The sequence below is a fragment of the Pipistrellus kuhlii genome, unplaced genomic scaffold (genome assembly GCF_014108245.1).
Source record: "Pipistrellus kuhlii isolate mPipKuh1 unplaced genomic scaffold, mPipKuh1.p scaffold_m20_p_2, whole genome shotgun sequence".
Lineage (NCBI taxonomy): Eukaryota > Metazoa > Chordata > Mammalia > Chiroptera > Vespertilionidae > Pipistrellus > Pipistrellus kuhlii.
The window spans coordinates 144,824,570-144,844,005 of record NW_023425515.1 but is presented as its reverse complement, the minus strand read 5'-3'; the positions used below and the strand labels follow the sequence as shown (position 1 = coordinate 144,844,005).

Sequence of the window (19,436 nt, the reverse complement as noted above, 5' to 3'; positions counted from 1 at the left end):
ACTAGCTCGGAAGGTCAGACAGTTAAGTTTATCTTTTTCTATTATTTGAACTAAAAACAAAGTCATTTTATAAAATAAGAGACTGTCTTAAAGTGACAGAGCTTATAATGACAGAATTTACAGGACTAGGGACTATCTAACAATAGCAGAGAGTTTCAAACAGCAGTGTTTTTTTTTTGTTTGTTTGTTTGTTTTGTGTGTGTGTGTGTGTGTGTGTGTGTGTGTGTGTGTGTGTATGTTTTATACAAGATGGAGGTTGCTATGCTTCCTATGGAGGTAGAGAGTAAACTCAAAGAACATGATGTCAATCTAAAAAAACAAAAAAAAACTAAAAAAAACAAAAAACCACAGAATATTAAGGAACATACAAATAGGAACAAAGGCTGGAGAAATATTAAGATAAGGAAAAGACTAAGAAGTGTCCACTGGAATGGGCTATTAGGAGGATTTTAATGTCATTTTTCAGAGACATTTCGCTGAAGTGGTAAGTCTGAAGCCAGGTTGAGATGAGCTGGAGAGGGAATAGTTGGTGAGGAAAAGGGACAGAAAGTATAGATTACTCTTAAAAGAAAATGGTAAAGATTAAGTGAGACAGCAACAGTTTGAGGGAACATAACTGAAAACTGGTTATTGAATGTTAGAACTGGAAATAACTGGAAAATATAAAATCTAAAGCAAGTTGCATATTAATGTCTTTAGGATCATTTTGGATTCATGAGGCATACATTTAAAAAACATTTTCCTCTAAAGTATGGGTAACAGATTTTCCACTAAAGAAAACAAGGGCATAAGCACAAATATGAGGAAGGACTCCAAAGAAGTCATAGGGATTGAGATAGTCCTGAAAGCAAAGAAAAATTTAATTTCAAAGTATATATTCTTAATAAGTTAGCTAGGCATAAGACACTGTATTTAATTTTAGCAATTTTTACTAAGATTGATTGCCATTTTACTTTATTGATAATTTATTTTATTTTCTCTTTCTTGAGACATTTAGTTTCTCTTGATATGGTCATTTGTTATCCTTCTTCATCACTTACAATGACTTTCATAAAAAGAAGTATAGAGGGGGAGCTAAATGGGACCAAATAAAAAGAGCTAAAGTCATACTGGAGGAAAAAAAAAAAACATTCAACAAAAAGAACAGCGGGTGTCTTTACTCTTACAAGCATTACTTTTAGAAACTCTGAAATTTTAAAATAATAACTTCCAGCTATTTCAGTTAAAAGGATTAAATTTCAGTGCCTCTGATAAAAAAAAAAATCATTTAACCTGAAGTCAAAATCTCTTATACTTCATTGGGACAATTTTAGAATATGAAAAGAAAAAGGTTTAAATTGTATACATTAGTGATTTACCCACAGTGGAAATTAATGGAATAAATAAGGTGTAAAGATAAGGAATATAAGCATTCAGACAAAGAAATACTCAATATGGTAAAGTATTTGCAGAAGGTCCTTATGGAGAACATGGGAACTGAGTGTGGCCTTCAGACTGGGTGAGAAAGAGAAGGGAGGCTTTCCAGGAAGAGGAGCAGGATGTACAATAAGTGTTGAAATTGGAACCTGGAACTCAAAAGGACTCCACTTGGACCTTTTGGGGAGTCAACTAGTAAATAAAATATCTATAAAGGGTAATTTATATAGTAATTCCCCTATTATCAAAATAAAGAGCTCTGATCCATTTTCTGTGTTCATAAAACTATCACTTCATGGGATATATTTTATGGTGCTTATCTTTCCATCAGTAAAAGGTGCCAAGTTACTAACTTATATTTGAATATTGACTCTTAATTATAATAATATTGATATATGTGTTAGTTATACAAATATAACCATTATACAGTTCATTTCCTTAAAGAGTTTAAACATTATTAAGATAGCCTTTCTGACCCTGCAGGTATTGTTCAGTGGTTCAGCATCGATCAGTAGATCATTGTTTGATTCCTGGTCAGGGCACATACCTAGGTGTGAGCTCAATCTTTAGTGCAGGGTGTGCATAAGGAAGCTGATCAAGGATTCTCTCTCATCATTGACATTTCTATCTCCTTTCCTCTCCCTTCCTCTCTGAAAAATATATATCCTTTCTGTGATAACAATTGTTTCTAGATTACAATTTTTTAAAAACATATATTTTATTGATATTTTACAGAGAAGAAGGGAGAGAGATAAACAGAAACATTGATGAGAGAGAGTCATCAATCAGCTGCCTCTTGCACCCCCCCCCCACTGGGGATGTGCCTGCAACCAAGATACGCGCCCTTGACTGGAATCAAACCCAGGACCTTTCAATCCGCAGGCCAATGCTCTATCCACTGAGCCAAATGGGTTCCGGCATAGATTACAATTTTGCTAGTAGTTTTGCTATCAGTGAGGTTCCTTGATGTCCCCACCTGTTACTGGTGGAAGTGGACCTCTTGGAGTGTCATGGGAATATGAGAAATTATGGAAAGCTATATTGATGATGAAACGTTAAGGGAGTTTCCCTCCAAAGTTCCATCTTCCTTCATCTGGCCATGGAAAACGTCCCATTTTGTCTTCACGAGGGCTAAGATCAAGGCCACTATCCAGAGTTTTCACTCCATATTAAAGTCTAGTCCAGTTCAGCATCTGGCTAGGTTAGCTTGTGATACCAGCTGTAATCTATTGCCTGTGGGGTCCACATGGCCATGGGCTTTGCCACTTCTAGAACTATATGGCAGGTTAGTGCAGATACTGAGCAAGTAAGAAACAAGAGCCTAAATATCAAGAAAAAGACACTACCTTGCATATTGTAATTGGGAGTTTTAGAATTTTATATGTTTGTCTTGTTTGCACCTGTCCAGCCAATCCATGCTTCCCAAGGTTAGACTGACAGTCAAGTAAACATCTTCCTATGTCACCCTGAATTTATTGCACATACATCCATTCCCTTTCCCCAGTGATTTTCAGGGAATGGACTGGTGGTTCCCTGTGGAGCATGAAGTTGCAGCTTCTTGGTGAATCTCCCAGATGACCATGTTTATAATGTCTGGCCTCCCCTTTGCTTTCTTCCTATTAGTAATATTAATAACTAGCTATTTATGATGGTAACAATCTTGTTTTTGAGGAACAAAAATAAAACACTATGTACTTACTTAAAAATTGTAAGGCAACAGGAATTTTATGCCCTACAGAAATCTTAATGAGACCTTTTATTTTAAGATTCCAATTACAGTTCCTGCCAGTTGGGGTTTGCTAAAGATTAGTATACAGTAAATCATCAATACAAATTGTTGAATGTATTATTTAAAATTTCTACCAAATAATTAGTTCCTAATTGTTAATGATTAAATTTCATTATGACTAATGGTAGATATATATTCCATTTTTTACTAGAAATGCAGTCCAACTCAATAGTTATTTGAATGTCTATTACATACTTAGCATAATGGCAAAGTAGATTCAGTAACTTCATATGGTTTCATATAGTAGACAGTGAAGTTTATTTACCAACTTTTTAAGGTTCTAAAATTTTTTAAGGTAAGGGAAGCATGAATAAAATGATCATATATATATTTTTTTCCAACCTAAGTGTTAATATGAGTGAATTTATCTTAATAGCATGTTAGGCATATTTGTTCATCACATTATATTATATTCCCATAAGATTTATAGAAGATGCTTTCCCCATAATGATCCCAAAAATTATAAAAATCAATAAATGCATTCTACTCATAAGTAACATGAAATTAAATTATTCAAATAACTCCAATATGCATTACTCTCAATGGTTAAATATTTCCTTACATTTTAAAACAAACTCAATAAAGCATACAATAATGACTGTATGGTTTCATTAAAACTTACATTTGACAGTTTCTCAGAAAGCCAGCACTTCATAATTAATAAACACTCAGCTAAAGATTAACTTTCTGAATGACTGGATAAGTACAAATTTAGAAAGAAAAAAAAATTGCTTTGGACTATTTATTGAAGCCTAAGAGCTGTTATCCATTAGAATGAAAGTTAGTTCTGGAACCCTGCCTAAGAAATTGGCTCTATAATGTTAACATTAGAGATTCTTTTTTGCAATAAAAAATCATGCTGTCTATTTTATGCTATATTTAAAATAAGAGAAATTATAAAAAGCTTCATTTGCTTTGATCGTTAGTGACCTCTTTTAAAGGTTCCTGAGATTGAATTTACAGGCGTGTGAAGTCTAAGATACAAGCGCTTGGTACAAAAGGCTCTAGCATTTATTTTTGAGCTGAATCTATAGTGCTTCTAACTGACAGAATGCTTCCTCCTGAATCAGTTAATTCATTTACTTAAAGGTTAGTGTTAATGAGATCAAGGTCACAGATGGGGCTTGATGAAAAGAAACTTTGAAGTCAAATAGACGTAGATTTGAATTCCAGTTCTGGCCTTTACTGGCTGTAGAACCTCATAAGTTACCTAGCCTTCCCAAGGCTCAGTTTCTTCACTTTAAAATGAAACAGCAGCACCTGTCTTTCTGTGTTTGGAGTAGAACAGTTAAAGGATACTCCAGTTACTATTTATGCACTTAGTTCAGGGTCTGACACATAATATGTCCTCAATAAATGTTAATTCTGGTCTTAATTTTGTAATAGAAAAACAATTCACTTTACACATTGTGTATTCTACTAATCACTAGTCACCAATATCCGAATACCAGCAAAAACATTACCTTGAAAATGTATAGAAGTGTTTACACCTGCTTATATTTTGGGACCCACCAGAAATTTTAGATAATCCAAAAAGAATTCCTTATCCCTTCTTTGGCAATAGTAATTAGTTCTAATACTATCCCAGGGATTGAATAATCTATGAGGATAATTGTGTGGGGGGAAAAACAATTTCAGCTCAATAAATTTTGTTTGATACAGAAATAAGTATATAATTAATGATTGAGCTATTTTATATATATATATATATATATATATATATATATATATATATATATATATATATATATTTTATTAGTTTCAGAGAGAAAGGGAGAGGGAGAGTGATACAAACATCAATGATGAGAGAGAACCATTGATCAGCTCCCCTTGCACTCCTCCCACCAGGGATTAAGCCAACAACCTGGGCATGTGCCCTGGACCAGAGTCAAACCTGGGACCCCATAGTCTGCAGGCCAACCCTCTATCCCTACTTAGCCAAACCAGCTAAAGCATGAATGAGCTATTTAAAACTGTTGAACACTCAGAAACAAAGTTTGAGGCAAGTGACTAAAGATTGACTTCCTATTGGAGTGACTTGCTCTATGACTTTGAGAAATTTCCTAATTCCTTGGTCACTCAGTTTCTTCTTCATTAAAACATAGGGGTTTGACATATAATGTCCATGGTCTCTCTCCAGTTCTGTGGGGCTGTGATTCTAACAGGCAAGGAAACTTGACTTAGGAGGCAGTTTGTTTTTAGGATCAGAAAACTTGTTAGAGGGTAAGTCCATTGAGTTCTTAGATCCAATCTTCCTGATTTGTCTTTTTAGTCTAGTAGACTTTTAAAATTTCCCAAATGTATATTATTGGGCCAACTGAAGAATAAACAATGCATTAGGAAAATCCACAATTAAAATGAACACATCTTAAGGAAATTATTCCAGTTATTTTTCCAGAGAAGAGAAAGTTATAGTTAGAAATGGGTCTTGGGAATAGAAGAAACCTGAAGGTTTGTTGGTGACCTATGGCTTTTAATAAAGACACCTTGGCAACAGATACTGGTAGTGTTTTTCACTTGCTTATTCATTCATTCATTCATTCATTCATTCATTTAACAAATGCTTAGTGAATGATTAATATGGCCACATGCTAGGGTAGGATTATAAAAATGAATCTGATATATGCTTTACCCCTAAAGCACTTTCCCTTTAGTAAGGGTGATAAGGCATTATATAAATTCTTTAAATTTCCTAAATGGCATGAAAAAAGTTATATGAGATGTGAGAGAAAGGAAGACAACTCAGTTGGGAGGAAGCAAGGGCAATCAAAGAAATTTTAGAGGAGATGGTATTTAACTTGAGTGTAAACATCTGTAGATTGGACAGAAGACAATTCCTCGCTGAGGAAGTAATATGAACAAAGACTCAGAAGGGGCAGAAAACAAATACAATTTAATTATACAATTGGCTTTATGACAGTGAGGAAAATAACTAAATAAGATGCCATCAGATTGAGAGGACCTTGAGTGCCATATAAAGGGTTTGGTCTTTATCATCTAGGCAAAAACAAGCCTTTGGAGGTTTTGGAGAAGGTAGTTACAAGAAAAATGTGTGTCAAGATCCCTGAAGAAGAATGTATGGTGGTCGTAAAATGAACTTTCATGGGCAGATTCCCCAAATAAAGCATCTGAGGGTCTTTTTCTTTTTTTTTTTTTTTTTTTTTTTTTTTTTTTTTTTTTTTTTTTTTTTTTACTTTTAAATTTTTTTTTTTATTTAATTATTTTTTTTTACATATTTTAATGATTTTTTTTTTGCCCCCCTCCCTCCCTCCCCCATAGCCTCTCCCTCCCCATAGTTTTATGTCCATTGGTTGTACTTATATGCATGTATACAAGTCCTTCGGTTGATCTATTATCTCCCCCAGATCCTCCTCCCCTCCCCGCTGTAATTTGACAATCTGCTTGTTGCTTTACTGTCTCTATATCTATCTTTTGGTTCATCAGTTTATAATGCTCTTTATTATCCACAAATGAGTGAGGTCATGTGGTGTTTCTCTTTCATTGATTGGCTTATTTCACTCAGCATGATGTTCTCCAATTCCATCCAGGTTGCTGCAAATGATGAGAATTCCTTCTTCTTTATGGCAGCATAGTATTCCATTGTGTAGATGTACCATAGTTTTTGGATCCAATCATCTGCTGACGGGCACCTAGGCTGTTTCCAAATTCTGGCTATTGTAGATTGTGCTGCTATGAACATAGGGGTGCATATATCCTTTCTGATTGGTGTTTCTAGTTTCTTGGGATATATTCCTAGGAGTGGGATTACTGGGTCAAATGGGAGTTCCATTTTCAGTTTTTTGAGGAAACTCCACACTGTTCTCCACAGTGGTTGCACCAGTCTGCATTCCCACCAGCAGTGCACGAGGGTTCCTTTTTCTCCGCAACCTCGCCAACACTTGTCGTTTGTCGATTTGTTGATGTTGGCCATTCTGACAGGTGTGAGATGGTACCACATTGTTGTTTTGATTTGCATCTCTCGTATAATTAGTGACTTTGAGCATGTTTTCATGTGCCTTTTGGCCTTCCTTCTGTCTTCTTTTGAAAATATTCTATTTAGGTCCCTTGCCCATTTCTTAATTGGATCATTCATCTTCCTTTTATTTAGTTGTATCAGCTGTCTGTAGATGTTAGAGATTAAACCTTTATCAGTGGTGTTATTTGCAAATATGTTCTCCCACACCGTGGGCTTTCTTGTTGTTTTGTTGATGGTTTCTTTTGCTGTAAAAAAGCTTTTTATTTTGATGTAGTCCCATTTGTTTATTTTCTCTTTAGCTTCCATTGCCCTAGGGGCAGTATCAGTGAAGAAGTTCTTTTGGCATACGTCTGAGATTTTGCTGCCTGAAGATGCTTCTAGTATTTTTATGGTTTCCCGTCTGATGTTTAAGTCCTGTATCCATTTTGAGTTTATTTTTGTGTATGGTGTAAGTTGGTGATCTAGTTTCATTCTTTTGCATGTGTCTACCCAATTTTCCCAACACCATTTATTGAAGAAACTGTCTTGACTCCATTGTATATTCTTTCCTCCTTTGTCAAATATTAATTGAGCATATTGATTTGGGTTGATATCTGGGTTCTCGATTCTATTCCATTGATCTATATGTCTGTTCTTGTGCCAGTACCAGGCTGTTTTGAGAACAGTGGCTTTGTAATACAGTTTGAAGTCCGGTATTGAGATCCCTCCTACTTTACCCTTCTTTCTCAGGATTGCTGTGCTGAGGGTCTTTTTCTTTTCCAGGCTGTCGATGTGCTGCTGCAGCATGGAGCTAATGTCAATGTTCAGGATGCTGTTTTTTTCACCCCATTGCACATTGCAGCATACTATGGGCATGAACAGGTAAGTATTTTCATAGGCTGGGGGACCACCTAAGCACTTTAGGTTTTTGTTGAACTTTCCTAGCTTCAAAAAATATGTTCAAGCTATCCTTTGAATTATTTTTCCATATTCTTATGAGCTCCATCCTTGAGGAAATTATAGATCATTAGAAGCATTGCAGTTGCTGAGTTATTAATTTTTACTGATTATTTTAGTAAACAAGGGAGGCTGAAGAGAACACTAGTAGGTGTGCAGCCACATTCAGTCTGAGTTTTATAAATTTCTAACTTTAATACCATGTGATCTTCAGTTTCTTCATCTAGAATCGGAAAAATATTAACAGAATCTACATCAGAGGGAGGGTTGCTTTTATGATGAGCTATTAAAGTGTTTGGCAAAAGCTTAATAAATGTCACCGTGTTGATGCCAATGAAGATATCAGTAAAACAAATCACAAAATTCTTTCCAGTAGTTATCTGAAAAAAAATATTCAGAAATTGTGTTTTCTTTTTTCTATTGTCATGGGATATGTTCTAGTTTCCAGAACTTGTGAATATAACCTTCAGAGGCACTTTGCAGGTGTGATCAAGATAAGGACCTTGAGATGAGAGATTATCCTGGACTATATGGATGGTCCTGATATAATCACAAAGTAGGAAGTCAGAGTGACTAATAAAACAAGAGGTTAAAGTAATGCAGGATGGGAAATCCAAGCAGCCTGCAGAAGCTGAAATAGCAAGGAAATGAAAGCCTCCAAAGAGAATGCAACCTTCATTTTAGACAGGTGACCTCTAGAACTACAATATGAGAGAATAAAGCTGGGTTGTTTTAATACCATAAGTGTGGTAATTTGCTATAATGACAATGGGAAATTGACATTGGAATAACCTAGATAAACTGAAAAGCAATCACTAAAGGTGCTTTAAATATATAATTTTCTTTAAACACAATTATATGACAAGCACCTTTGTATAACATTTGATATCATACCTAGTAAAGAGAAATATGCTAATTACCAGTAGACTGGACAGCCGAACAATCTTCTGGATGACCTTCTGGACAAAGCTGGGACTGCAAGAGCTGAGCCCCTTGCACGGATTTTGTGCATCGGGCTTCTAGTTCTATAATAAAGCAATATGTATAGAATAACTTAAAGTTTACAATGTACATTCACTTAATACATAATTTCATTTGACCTTCAGGTCAACCTTATGAACTTAAGTTGTAAGTGAGCTCATACTATAGGACAGCCACTGTGTTGAGACCTTTATGTGGATTTTTTAACAATTTAGCCACAACCCTGAACTTTGCTGTCATTTTCCCCTTCTTATGGATGCTACATATGGAGCCTACTCAGGTCAGAGAGCATGCCAGAATTATGCAGCTAATAATAGAAAACCTGGAATATGTATTCAGGCCTATCTTATCCCAAAGTTTATATTCATTCTAGTGTACCAAAGAGCCTCTTGTTATTCCTCTTATACCAATATACCAGATCATGAAGTCCAGGCAGTTTGTCTAATGTTAGAGCTAGAATTCAAGGACAAGTGCTCTATGACCAAAGTCCATTGATCTTCAACCTTAGCATATTGAAAATGTGGTGAAGACCTGGGAAGGGGACTGGGTGCAGACTAAAAGGGATAAGTGGGGGAGGGGAGTGATAAGGGGGACATCTATAATACTTTCAACAATAAAGATTTTTTAAAACACAAAAATTTTACCCACTGCTTTCAAACACCACCCTTTAGCCATACTCAAAGAACTAAATAGAATCAAATAAAATAGAAATACAAGCATCATTGGGAAATCAAAACTTACGTGATCTTTTGACATCCCACTTTCACTCTTCCTCATATTCTAGATCACTAATCTGACTCCATTTTTGAGTAGGGTGATACTTTTTTTCTTTTCTTTTTTTTTTTTTATCATTGTAAGGGTCATTTCCACTGTACTGCCTGAGGATCCCAAGTTGAAAATCAAACTTGCTTCTGTCCCTGTGCTGTTCTAGTCATTTTGCCTTTATTTCCTATTCTGACCGGCATATGCTTGGAAACTCTCAGGCCTGTGAAGTGTGACTTATAGCTAGGGAAGACTGCTCAATTCATTGATGTGCTGCACAAAGTGCACCAGAGTGCACTCGAGGGCTGGGCATTGAAAATACTTTTGAAAGTACAGAGTCCCAAAGCCCAGGTGATGAAAAAAGCCCATACTTTTCTGACTTCAGGCACAGGCAGCACATACACAACACATGTCATCTGTAGAGTCATTCTCTTTGGATATTAACCTCATCACCCAGCAGAACTCTAAAGAGCTTCTATGCATATTTGGTGTAGAGCTAAATTTGTTTACTTCCCCTGAATATGCAGTCACAGACTTACACAATTATGCTAAAATGTGGATGGTCCTTTTACGATAAAGGACTCGCTTTCTGTATGCAATGGCAGCATGTAAGTAATTTATGGGTGCTACTGTCATTTGCTAAAATATGCTGACGAGAGAATGGCCCATTTAATATATAAATGTGTCTGATGTGCCATGTTCCTTGCCATTTGTTTATTTACTTATTTTTAAGTAGAGGAGTAGATGTTTTGTACCAAGAGCAATATTTCCTAGGTATATAATAATACTGCTTAATAGACAATCGATTTTGAAGATAGTTTAAATCTGTCTATTATAAAGCCACATAATCAGAATTTATGGAGTCTGTGTAAGTGGAAATATCTGCTTAGGAGTGCAAGGTTCTTGAGATTAAACTTCTACTGCTCTCATTTCTCCTGAATTAAATATTGGTCTACCCAGCAGCCAACAAAGGGACAAAGTATACATGTTTCATACTGGTATTCTCCCTTCTGCCAACATTTATTAATAAACACTTTTCTAAGTGCTTTATAAGTAATAAGTCATTTAATTTTCACAACAACTCTATGAGGTAGAACTATTGTTATTCTTATCTTAGCAATGAATGATGTTTCAAAAATTGAATAATTTATTTAAAGTGACATAGCTAATATAAAAAGTCTAAATTTTGCTAGTAGAACCTTTGTTGCTTACCCACTACACTCAATAAGAAGTTCCACCACACTCAGTTCTGCTAATATTTTTGCATGGACTTTCTATCAAATATGTATCATATTCCTGAGAGGTTTCTACCCAAGACATATTTATTTGATGCCATATAGAAAATTGAAATAGTTTTAGAACTTAAATTCAATTATACCTCAGTGGTCAGGACAAGTGAGGGGTCCTCCCATAACTGTCATCCTACCTAATAATATGTAAATTAACCATCACTCCTCTACACTCACAAGCCATGCCCATAAGCCACGCCCACCTTCCAATCAGAGTGAGTATGCAAATTAACCCCAATCAAGATGTCTGCGACCCCAGAGAGCAGGAGAGAGGCTTGGGTTTTTCTGGCAATAGAGGAAGCCAAGCTTCTGCAGCCCTGGACAGCCTAGACCTCCACTCCAGGCTACAAAGTTTCAATTGTAGAAGGTAAATAAATTCTAGATACCAGGGCCTCCACTTGAGTTGCCAGGGGGCATGGCTGGCCTGAAAACCACCACAGGCCCCTTGCCCAGACCACCCCATGCCCCAAGGGAATCCCCACCCTGATCTAAGACATTCTTCAGGGCAAACCTGATGCCCCCCTCCCATGTACCAGGCCTCTATTCTATCTAATAAAAGATTAATATGCAGATTGACCATCACTCCAACACACGATGGCTGTCCCCATGTGGTCAAAGTTCCTGCCCCCATGTGGACACAAGATGGCCATCACAATATGGCCAGCAGGGAAAAGCAGTTGGAAGGGACCAGGCTTGCAAGGGAGGGTAGCTGTGGGTGATCAGGCAAGCAGGGAAGGGCAATTGAGAGGCACCAGGACTACAAGGGAGGGCAGTTAGGGGTGACCAGGTTGGCAGAGGAGGGAAGTTGGGGACAAACAGGCAGGCAGGGGAGCAGTTAGACATGAATTAGGCTGGCATGGGAGTGGTTAGGGGGTGATCAGGCTGGCAGGCAGAAGCAGTTAGGGGCAATCAGGAAGACAGGCAGGTGAGTAGTTGGGAGCCAGCAGTCCTGGATTGTGAGAGGGATGTCTGACTGCCCATTTAGACCCCATCCTGGTGGGATCAGGTCTAAACGGGCAATTGAACTTCTCTCGAGGGGTCCCAGATTGGAGAAGGTGCAGGCTGGGCTGAGGGACACCTCCGCATCCCGTGCACAAATTTTATGCACCAGGCCTCTAGTATTAAATAGCTTACTTCTGGGGGTCACTGCGATGACTTCTAAAATTCTCAGAGAAGGAGGCAACATCAGGTTTAGAGAAATTATTTGGAAGATTCCTAAGTGAAAATGTAAATAATTCGAATGAATCCAAATTACCTGAACAACCTCTGGCCGACTCCTAAATTGCTAAATACTTTGTCTCTCTCCATCCCTTTGGATGTGATCTTAGCTTACTGGGGAAGATTCCCAGGGCTAGGGCAGCTATCTCCCATTTACCAAAAAAAAAAAAAAAAAAATTCAGAAAAGGACACAGAAATCCATTAGCAAGATGACTATGAGTGACCTATGAATGGAGGTACTGTGAAAATAAAGAATCAAGGGAACACTGCTAGCTCTAGTCAGAAGGAGACTCCAAATTTTTTTTCAGTAAATTATGGGTGAATTCAGAGAGGATTATTTATATACAATGAAGACCCCACCCTAAACATCTTCTTAGATGATACAATAATAAATTCTTTATTTTTTAGGTCAGCTGAGTTAGAATTTCCTGTTTTTTTTCAGGTAAAAATAACTTAAGAGAAAGCATTAATTATATATCTTCTTCCATATTGCCAAAAGTTTTGCATAATTTTTTGACTTTTGATACTAATTTCAAATGAATGGATCTTTAGGTAACCCACCTTCTTTTGAAATTTGGTGCTGATGTAAATGTAAGTGGTGAAGTTGGAGATCGGCCCCTGCATCTAGCAGCTGCAAAAGGATTCTTTAATATTGCAAAGCTCTTAATGGAAGAAGGCAGCAAAACAGATGGTAAGATTATATATTTAGAAGACTTTTGCCCTCTTTTCTTATTTACTAGAAAATAATCATAAAGAATATTAATTCTGTCCTTATGTAATAATTTGTTCTATAAGTCATAATTTATTATACTCAATATATTCATTAGATTTATGTGTTCATTCTTCTTTATATATTTTAGCTCAATTCTTAGTATATTAGATGCTACAGTTAACAGTAAGGCGGTTGTCCTAGGTAAATAATTCCTATATGTTGTTATTCATTAATGTTTTTTCTTAAATTGGGATCAAGTTTATATAAAGAAAAAAAATTAAATCTTAAGTGAATATTGACTTAACTGAATATTTAGTTATGCATACACCCATGTGAAAACAAGTCATGTCAAGTTATAGAATATTTTCATCTGGAAGGTTGAACTCTGGAAATTTCCCTTGTGCCTCCTTCTTAGTAAATAGCTTTTACCACCATAGGTAATCAATATTTTGACTTCTGTTGCCATAGGTTAGTTATTTTTCTGTTCTGGCAGTTAATAATTTTGTTACCATCTTCCTTTGACCAACACTATGATTCTGACTTTTATCTATATTGTTGCATGAATTATAGTTTGGAATTTTAAAATATTTATTTTTCAATTATAGTTGACATACAATATTATATTCGTTTCAACATGTATACAATATTAAATTAATGTACACACATATATATTTATAAGTGAAATTACTAAATCAGAAGGTATGCACATGTTTAACATTTGAAGAAATTTCAGAGAGTTTTCCAAAGTGTCAGTACCCCTTTTCACTCTCATATCAATATATGAGAGTTTCCCATATCTCCCCTAACATTTGATATTATTATTATTATTTTAATTGGAAATGAAGTTAGAGTATGATAATTTTTTTGGGAAATAGCTTTAGAAAACGACCTAAAGATTTTAGATGTAATTAATAGAATAGAATTTCTGAAACTTTATATTTTTTAAATTATAAAATGAGTTTTTGGAAAATTGATTGAAAGTAGAGCATGAAAAAAATTTTCCTTTCTCTTCCTTTTTCTCTTCCTCATAAACTTTACTTGACACAGATTCCCTCAGAGTTACATCTTGTCATTAAATTCTCTCAGGCAAATCCAACATTCTTTCATTGACCCCCCAAGAGACCTAATTAAAAGCCCAGCTGTAAGAGCTGCTGGCCTTTGCAGCAGAAACAGTGCACATTTATAAAAGGACAAGGTTGTCAAAGCTCTAGAACTTCCAGTTTCTTGGCCCAAAATTGAGACTGATATTCAGTTAATAAAGCTAATCGAAGCTTTCATTTACTTGTAAGGAAAAGACAAAGGCTTCCAGAGGCAACTATGAGGAGAGGCTAAGGCAGTTTCCATTTTCCATGTTGGAAAATGCCATTTTATCTTGTAAAATTTAAGAAACGTAGTTTGTATCATTTTTTATGGGCCATTGTGCAACTTAGGCATCTTTATACCATTAGCATAAACAACCTGTGCTGTCAGGATGTAGGGAAGGCTGTCCCTGAACCTTGTTAAGTAGTCCCTGGAATTCTGTCAGCTTAGAATAGGCAGAGGAACACTTCTGTGAACTGCTGAACACATAATTGTGTTTTTGAAACTACCTCACTCTTCCAAGGAGCCAGGAACTGCTCGCTTTTTCCCTTTTATTGTCAATGCCAAACTGCTTTTTACTCATCTTTGTAACTCCAAAGCTGGGTGGTGTCAAAATGAGTGTCATTTATGATCAGCATGTCTCCAGGATCAAAGGACTCTTCTACAAAAGGTATTGAAATGTGTACTGCACCTGAATTCCCCTTACGCCCCAGCCTCATGTGATATAATTATAAGCATTTTCTTTCTGATTGACACAAGCTCTACATGCCTCCTACTCAATCATTTAAAAACTTGAGAGACAGCATGACTCAGATTTTTTAAGTATATTTTTAGATGATCTTTTAGTACACACTTGATATTTAAGTCCCTTTTGCACTTCAGCCAATTTCAAAGAATAAACCAGAAGATCTGTAATGGTGGTGGACATTACACATTTATTATTAGCTAGTTCACTGATTCCAAAATATAGCTAAGCCTCCAGGTGATCTATTTACTTATATAGGATCTTGCCTATCAAAATGGACCTAGGAGGAAGAATAAATGAATGACCCCAAAAAGAAGCACAATTTGAAATCTGATATTTTCAGTATGTTTCCTTGGTAACAGAATGTGACAAATGAAAATAAATTCAGGTTACAAAATTAGCCAAAATGCAATTCTGAAAGTACCCTCTTCAGTTCAACGTGTCTGGGAGACTGACCTACTCAGTCATGTATCTTTTAAGTCTCCATCTTTTCTCTTATATCTCTCAGGGCAATGAAAAGGGATAAATGAAATGCTTATTGAATGAGATTGAAAAGGTCAAAATATTGTTGAACTCTTTAAGAAGAAAATGGTGATACATTTGTCACAATCTTTAAAATTTAGGATGTTTAAATTTGTTATCCTCTGACTGTTAAAATCTATAGTTATTTTAACATGAAATTGAATATTGTAGAAAGTCATAAAATTTCTAGGACATGGTCAATAAGAGGAAGTATTTATTTTTTAAAGTATACCTTGTCAGAAATATTACACAAATGTATTATTAAAAATCTGAGACACACTTGGGAATTGCTTTAGAGAGCTAATGATATGTACTGACATTGATGTCAATATGAATTTTTTTGTTTTATCTTTAAGATCAATAAACAGACATAAGCAAGTAATAACATCCATTCACCCATCCCTTTATCTAATCTTTCTTTCAAAAAACATTACGGAATACATACTCTCTTCAAAGTAGAGGAATAGGCACTAAATAATTTTCAAATACCAATGATTCACAAATGTGGCTTTTTTGAAATTTTACTTTATTTAAATATTTCAATAAGATGTTAAGTTAGAGAAAACAGAATATCATTCACACATCTAATTTCCTCAGAGAAGCTAAAATAACTAATACTTTTCTTATCCTTGCAAATTGGTCCAAGAGAAAACTAAGTAAATCAAAATGACTAGAGCATAAATATAAGTGTATACACCTAAGCTCTATACCTGATCCAAATTTCTCCTGGCTTGTCCCTTTGGTTGGCATTTACTAATTGAAGGGAAAAATATCTAGGCCATTATAGGTAATTCACCAAGTGGATAATCTTCGTTGAAGTTTCTTGATTCAACTATCTTCACTAAAATAAAAATTGGCCATACCTCCACAATGCTCATCAACCAATCAGGAGTGAGTATGCAAATTAACCCAACAAAGATGGCTGATTAATTTGCATGCACAGGTGTGGATCAGCCAGGCAAGGCAGGGCGCCTGCTATGAGGGAGAACATGGGGGGTGTAGGGAGCTACAGAAGCGGTGCTCCAGTCATAGTGGAGAAGACTGAAGGCTCTGTCCAGAGTGAAAGCAGAAGGCAGCAGCCAGAGCAAAGGACTGGGTCCTGGGTGCTGGAGGAAAACCAGTGCTGGCAACCAGGGGAAGGAGGCCTATTGCATGAATCTTCATGCAATGGGCCTCTAGTAGAAGAATAATGTTAGATGGGGCCAGGGATGGCCAAAGGCAAATTATGAATAAATAGAAGATTGTGCTTCATTCTGCTTTACAATGGCCCCTTTGGACCTCAAGAACTCTTATGTGACCTCCAGATGCTCTGGACTTCCCACTGTCCTCAGGCATAGACTCACAGTATTGACTTTCCCTGGCTTCCAATAGGATGTAAACAAAGGAAAAGTATCATAAAAAGGAAGATAATCAAAACAAATAGAAACACTCTTTTGAAGGAAGGGTGCCCTTCTGAGTCACTCATTAATAGAAAAGAATCAAAGATTTATTTTTCAGTAACAGCTTTGGGAGGAGTTCAGTGATTTTGCTGAAGAATTTCCCTGTGGCTTAAGATCTTGCAGGAAAATGAAATGAGAATAATTATCTAAAAATATAGCAACTACAAGGCCTAAATTCATGTTCATTACATATCAAATGATGGTTATAACAACAGTACAGTAGTAATGAATTAGTACTTGCACATTTTTAAATGAACTATTTTCTTCCCCTTTTTTCCCTGTCATTCATCATTAAATTTTTTCCCCTTTGATTCTTTTGGTTCTATGAACAATTTGAAAATATATGTGGATTAATTGGGTTTGTTAAGGATTATTATTTTCTATCTTGAATAAAGCACTCTGTACAGATGGGATAATAAGATATTTTTTAAATGGCTATAGACTAGTTGATTTAGTTATTTTAGTTTTTAAAATTATGCTAAAGCTAATCCAGAATTGGTGTTCAGTTATTATTACTTTAGTCCTGTAATTCTTGACTATCCAACTAGCTTTTAAGTTACATGAGGGTATCGACTCTATGCATTTACAGCTTATTGGTCTTAGCACTTAGCAAATGTCTAGGAGGGAAATTAGTAGAAAGGGAGTGAAGACATTTTTATTAAGTGCCTCATATGTGATAGGCATCTTGCTAGAAGCTTTCCAATTATGCTCTTCTTGAATCCTCTCAGCATCCCTGCAACAATTATGTTATTTCAGCTATTGCTACTGAGAAGAAATCAATACATTCTCACCTGGCACAGTGCTGGTGCCTAGTGATCATTTCATACTTGTTGAGGAATGAATAGGTACCAGTCAGGTCTTCTCATTTGTAAGCACTGGAAACTAATTTTTGCTAATTTTTAAAAGAAATATGGTAAAGATAGCAAGCAATGTGCATAACCTTCCCCAAGCCAGGCTTGGAAAATCAGTCCTGGAATCCTCATAGTGAAGAATTATATCCAAAATCACACTCCACAACTAGTCCTATGAAGCTACAAGGCCACCCTGCTTGGCACACACAGCACCACTTGCAATCTTGGTGCCAGCAATGCAGGGCACTGAGTCTGGGGCTGCATCACTCCTTCTGGAAACTGGCTGGTGCTACTCTGCCAGTGCTGCATTGCCAGATAGCTTAGGCTCTGCTTTTTTCCTGTCATCAGCCCCAATGTCAGAATCTCATATAATGTGTTGGTGGAAAGAGCCTATAGATAAGTGTCCAAGAGCACTGAGAGTGAAACGGTCACTATGAAACATTATGCTAGACTAACAGGCCTAAACCAGAACATATGGTCACCCTCTGCCAGTTCTGTTTCCTCGCTGCAAAGGAAACTTGGAAATATTTTCAGCTTCTATGATAGAACATGGTTTTGGCCTCTTTTAGTACAGGAAATTCGCCAAATGTCGGAATAGGTTATAAGGCCAGGTGGGCTGAAGAGAAGGACAAATGCCCACTACTGAGTGAGCAATTGAATGTTCAATAACTGTCTATAGTAATGGGATTAATGAGTTGTCTGTCTCACTCTAAAGCTCATTGGTCTTTATCGTACCTGCTCTGTATACCATAATGTGATAATTCTCAGTTAAGGTGCATCAGAACCCCCCAAACAGTGTTGTAAACATACAGAGAGCTAGGCCCCTCCCTAACTTGTTAAACCTAAATCTCGGAAATGGTGCTCTGGCCAGGAGCAGTAATTTTTAACATCCTCTAGAGGAGGAGAAAATCAATTTGAAAGGAGATACTTGTGGAATTAAAGCCATGAGCACCTTTTAGGTGCATATTAGTTTCCTGAACTATTCCATTGTGCAAGGTAGATTTGATTAGATGCGTTCCATAGAATTTATGGGAACTAGAAGAAAGCCCGCTTAATGTGATATTAGGCAATAGAATATAATTATAATTTTTTAAATTGGTTGCACTTAATTTTCTTTATTATTATCATTAATTGGCAATTTCTAGGAGTCTCTCAGGCACTTGGGAAAAATCCCTGACACTCCCCATGAGAAGGCTAAGGAACAAGGGCTTCCAAGTGACATACCTTTTTCTTTCTCGCTGATGACAGTGAACGCACAGGACAATGAAGACCATGTCCCACTTCATTTCTGCTCTCGCTTTGGACACCATGATATAGTGAAGTTCCTGCTTCAGAGTGATTCAGAAGTCCAGCCTCATGTTGTTAATATCTATGGAGACACCCCTTTGCACCTGTGAGTATTATGTATAATTCCATAGGTCCTCCAAGTATTTGGCATGTACCTATTTACTGTAATCAAAACATGTTCTTTAACTCTAGGGCATGCTACAATGGCAAATTTGAAGTCGCCAAGGAAATCATCCAAACATCAGGAACAGAAAGTCTGACTAAGGAAAACATCTTCAGTGAGACAGCTTTTCACAGGTAAATGAATATTTAAATACAATAGCCACTACACTTAGCGGACACTCTATGGCACCTGCAGATGTGTACATACAGCAAGAACAAATAGTGGCAGATGTTGTAATCAGAGAGCGAGAGCGGAGGGTGGGCAGGAGAC

General features: G+C 36.3%; 1 protein-coding gene across 1 annotated transcript in view; it reads left to right on the top strand.

The window, feature by feature from the left end:
* Positions 1-19,436, top strand: part of LOC118723395 (serine/threonine-protein kinase TNNI3K) — a 287,655-nt gene that overhangs the window by 64,323 nt on the left and 203,896 nt on the right. Inside the window, exons 6-9 of the mRNA XM_036445648.2 lie at positions 7,944-8,042; positions 12,920-13,058; positions 18,965-19,109; positions 19,196-19,300. Coding sequence (XP_036301541.1) covers positions 7,944-8,042; positions 12,920-13,058; positions 18,965-19,109; positions 19,196-19,300 — 488 coding nt within the window. The remainder of the gene's footprint in view (positions 1-7,943; positions 8,043-12,919; positions 13,059-18,964; positions 19,110-19,195; positions 19,301-19,436) is intronic.